This window comes from Lathyrus oleraceus, chromosome 1 (genome assembly GCF_024323335.1).
Source record: "Lathyrus oleraceus cultivar Zhongwan6 chromosome 1, CAAS_Psat_ZW6_1.0, whole genome shotgun sequence".
NCBI lineage: Eukaryota > Viridiplantae > Streptophyta > Magnoliopsida > Fabales > Fabaceae > Lathyrus > Lathyrus oleraceus.
The window spans coordinates 300,309,012-300,312,996 of NC_066579.1; the positions used below are offsets into that span (position 1 = coordinate 300,309,012).

At 29.6% G+C, this 3,985-nt stretch overlaps 1 protein-coding gene across 1 annotated transcript; it reads right to left on the reverse strand.

Moving 5' to 3' along the window:
* Nucleotides 1-1,753: 1,753 nt before the first annotated feature.
* On the reverse strand, nt 1,754-2,543 carry LOC127104051 (uncharacterized). Its single transcript, XM_051041269.1, has 2 exons — nt 2,240-2,543; nt 1,754-2,148 (listed from the first exon to the last, which is right to left on the reverse strand). Exons 1-2 carry the CDS (start codon nt 2,541-2,543, stop codon nt 1,754-1,756), a joined length of 699 nt encoding a protein of 232 aa, XP_050897226.1.
* Between the last annotated feature and the right edge of the window lie 1,442 nt (nt 2,544-3,985).

Genomic DNA, 3,985 nt, shown 5'->3' on the forward strand with positions numbered 1-3,985 from the left:
ATGGTCTTCCAATTTTGTTCATACTTATTTTGAAATCGGTCAAAGTGTCTCATGTTGGGATGAATTATAAGATCAAAATGAGTCTTGTATACCCCTGATACAAAACAAAGTAAAAAAGTATGCACCCTCGACCTAGAATCCTGGATCTGCCACTGGTGACAATGACTTGAAATTCTATTGTACTGACGCGTCCTAGATTTCTTCCGAGAGTTATGAGTTTAGAATCTTCGTACCCTCCTGTTGGTCGACCTCATATTAACATTATTTCTGAATATGTAAAAAAATATCTTGTAAGATTTTGTTGACAAAACTCCCATAGCGGCTTGCATCACCGCTATGACTTTTGGGTCGCTCTTGTTATTTCTGGTGGCACGCCTCACCATTATGGAATGGTGATCTGACCAACAAATGTTTCATATAAAAAGTGTGTTTTCTCGTAGTTTTACACCTTGTCTGCGATAAGATACACAATAAGGCTTATTTAATTCAAATTTTATAAAAAATAAATTATGTACGCAACTATCTAACTAAGTATTTATAGACGAGAAATGTCTCGTCAAAGAAATGACTCATAAAATATAATAATTTAAACAAGTGACCCTATTATGTTGGAATGAAATCAATCCAACCAATACTTAGTTGTTTCTTGACCAAGTCATATTAAACTCATATAAATGGTTGGTTCCTGTACTTGCTATTCTCTACCTAAACTCAATTCTTTGTAATTAATTCTCCCCGCCAAATGACCAAAGAGTTTCTTGGAGCATAAACATCTATTGCACCCGCTTTTGTTTCTTTAAATGAACCCCACTAATTCTTTTTATATTATTTCACATTTCCAAATTATTTAAACAATTCATTCACATTTTTTTAAATATCCATACAATCCATCCAAAACTTTAAAGAGGACTCCACTTTTTTTTTTTTATATTATTTCACATTTTTGAATTATTTAAATAACTCATCTACATTTTTTAAATTTCTATACAATCCATCAAAAACTTTAAAATAGACCCCATTAAACACATTTATATTTTAATAAAATACATATATTTAATTAATTGATGAAACTTTGAATACATATATTTAATAAAATAATTGCTGGCATTTTAAAATATGTATTTAATAAAATAAAAACTATAATTTAACTAGTAGAAGATCCGTGCGTCCGCACGGGTAAATTGATTGAGAAAAATAAATTTTGATATAGTTGTAGAAGGTTTAAAATCTAAAGAATTTTTTCTTACTTTTTGTTAAAAGAGTGGAAATCACAAGCATGTTGAAGTATAATATTTTCATATATTGTGCATATATTAGTATAGGGAAATGGTTAATTAAATGAGATTGGTCATTGTATAGTTTAAATTTGTTCATTGTTAGTTTAGCATGGAAATGCATCATAGGAAAAACGCATGTAGTAGTAAATATAAGGTAGTAATTATCTCATGAGTAGTAAATATAAGGAAGTAATTATCTAACATAAAACAAAAAGTCATGTAGATTTAGTAGTATAGAACATGAAGTAGTACATAAAACAAATATTAATAAACAAAATAATTGTCAAGATCTAGACAACATTATGAAAAAATTCTTTGAAGACAACATTAGTTGTTTGAGATAAATTTTTATTGTCCTTATCATGAATTAATATTTTCAATCCATTCTTATTCTTGACTCTTGACATTGCCATATAGAGTTGACCGTGACCGAAGACATCATTGGACAAATACAAACCAACAAAGTCTAAAGATTGTCATTGAGATTTGTTTATTATCATCGCAAATGAAATAATAATTGGAAACTGTTTTCGAATACGTTTGAATGACCAAGGAGATTGAGAAGGAGATAAAAACATTCTATGGATGTAAATAGTATTTCTAACATGGGTATCTGAAATAATCTTGGCTTCGATGACATGATTTACTAGTCTAGTTATCGTCAATCTTGTACCATTACAAAATCCTTCGTATTGATCCAAATTCCTTATCAACATGATACATGTCCAAATTTTTATCTTCATTGAATGATTTGGCAATCCAGAAGTTTTCAAACAACTTAAGAATTCAAGAGTTAAATGCTCAAAACCATCATTGTCATTTGCTTCGGATATGTCAATTGAGTCATTACTCAAAAATTCTTTTGCATCACCTAAAAGATTGACATTATGTACTTAGCATAAATGTAGACAATTAATATGAATACAAATATATGGAGTAAGGAATGTACAAATTTAGAGTACCTGGGAGAAGATTTATTATATAATCAATTATTTCATCCACAATCTCCATGGTTGATGCTAAAATAGCTCTACTTTTAAGAAAAAATGTATTTGTGTAATTTTCAAGGATATTAGGATAAGTACTTGTAATAGTATGCTCGATAGGGTCCTCAAAATCAGTCAGAAGTAACTCAGGTGGAATAGTTATTTCAGCATATCCATCATTTGGTTTAGATATCTTTCCATCTCCAACTTCTAAAATACATTCAGAAAACATGTGCATGTCTTCCGCATTGGTTGAATTTGTCCTTGCTTTCAAACGCATATTTTTTGTTAGTTTTAGAACTTTGCAATTATTCCAAATATATTATGCATTTATTATGGAATGGACAATGTCAGACCTGGTTCCTCTAGGGACTACCGGTAGAATTTGTCTAAAATCGCCACCAAAGACCATAATCTTTCCTCCAAATGTTGTTTTAGAAGCTCCTTTGTCATCACCCATTATATCTTTCAAAGACTTATCTAGAGCTTCGAAACAAAATTTATTAGCCATTGGAGCCTTATCCCAGATAATCAAATTTGTTATTTGCAATAACCTAGATAAGTCTGATTTTTTCTCAATGTTACAAATTGACAATTCTAGGCATGACATTGGAATTTTGAATCTAGAATGTATCATTCTCCCTCCAGGTAATAGTAGGCTTGCAATTCCACTTGAAGCGACATTTAGAACAATGTCGCGATTAGAACGTAGACTTGCTGACAATGTGTTCCACATGAATGTCTTTCCAATTCCGCCATAACCGTATAAAAAAACACCTCCTTTTTTTTTTTTATGTTACCGCATGCATGATGGTAGTTGTTCATCTGTATGAAATAGAAACACAACATATAACAACATTAGTTTAAATGCATTGCAGTAAAACATGTACCTATAGTAATTGTATGAAATTCATTATAACAGTATTAAATTCATTATAGTAATGGTATAAAATTCATTATAGCATTATTGAATTCATTATGGTAAAACATGTACCTATGATAATGGTATAAAATTCATTATAGCATGTCATTAAGATTATTAGTTAACATTATGGCATGATAGAAAATAGCATGGCAGTAATGGTTCAAAAATCCACGTATATAATGAATCGCATGACAGTAACATCATGAATCGCATGGCAGTATTAAATTTGTTATTGTCTTAATTGTAAAGGTTCTTAATAAAAATGCACGCAATTAAATTTGGAAGGCATCACATAGCAGTATTAATATGTCAAAGAAAAAGTCATCGCATGACATTAAGACAATAGCATGACAGTAATTCAAAGACATGATATTTACTGCTATGGCAATAAGACAATAACATGTATGTATTTAAAAGGCATGTTATTTACTGCTACGACATTAAGAAAATAACATGTTTAATATATATGAAATATAATAACATGTTAATATACGAAATTGTTCATGACATGGTATATTAGTGAATAAATTCAAAACCAAAATTTTGTAGAATCATGTAATGTCAATGTTATTACATATGCATTGAAGATAACTGAAATGCATTGAATGTATTGAAACTTTTATTAACAAACCCTGAAACATGTGAAAAACATACATGCTGAGGCATTTAAATTTTTGTGTGAATTCTTTTAATATGCTGAAAGAACAATGACTGGACTTATAACATCATTAAAGACTTGTAGGTTTCAATAACACATGATTTGTTCCATACCATCATTATGTTTTAGGTTTTAATAA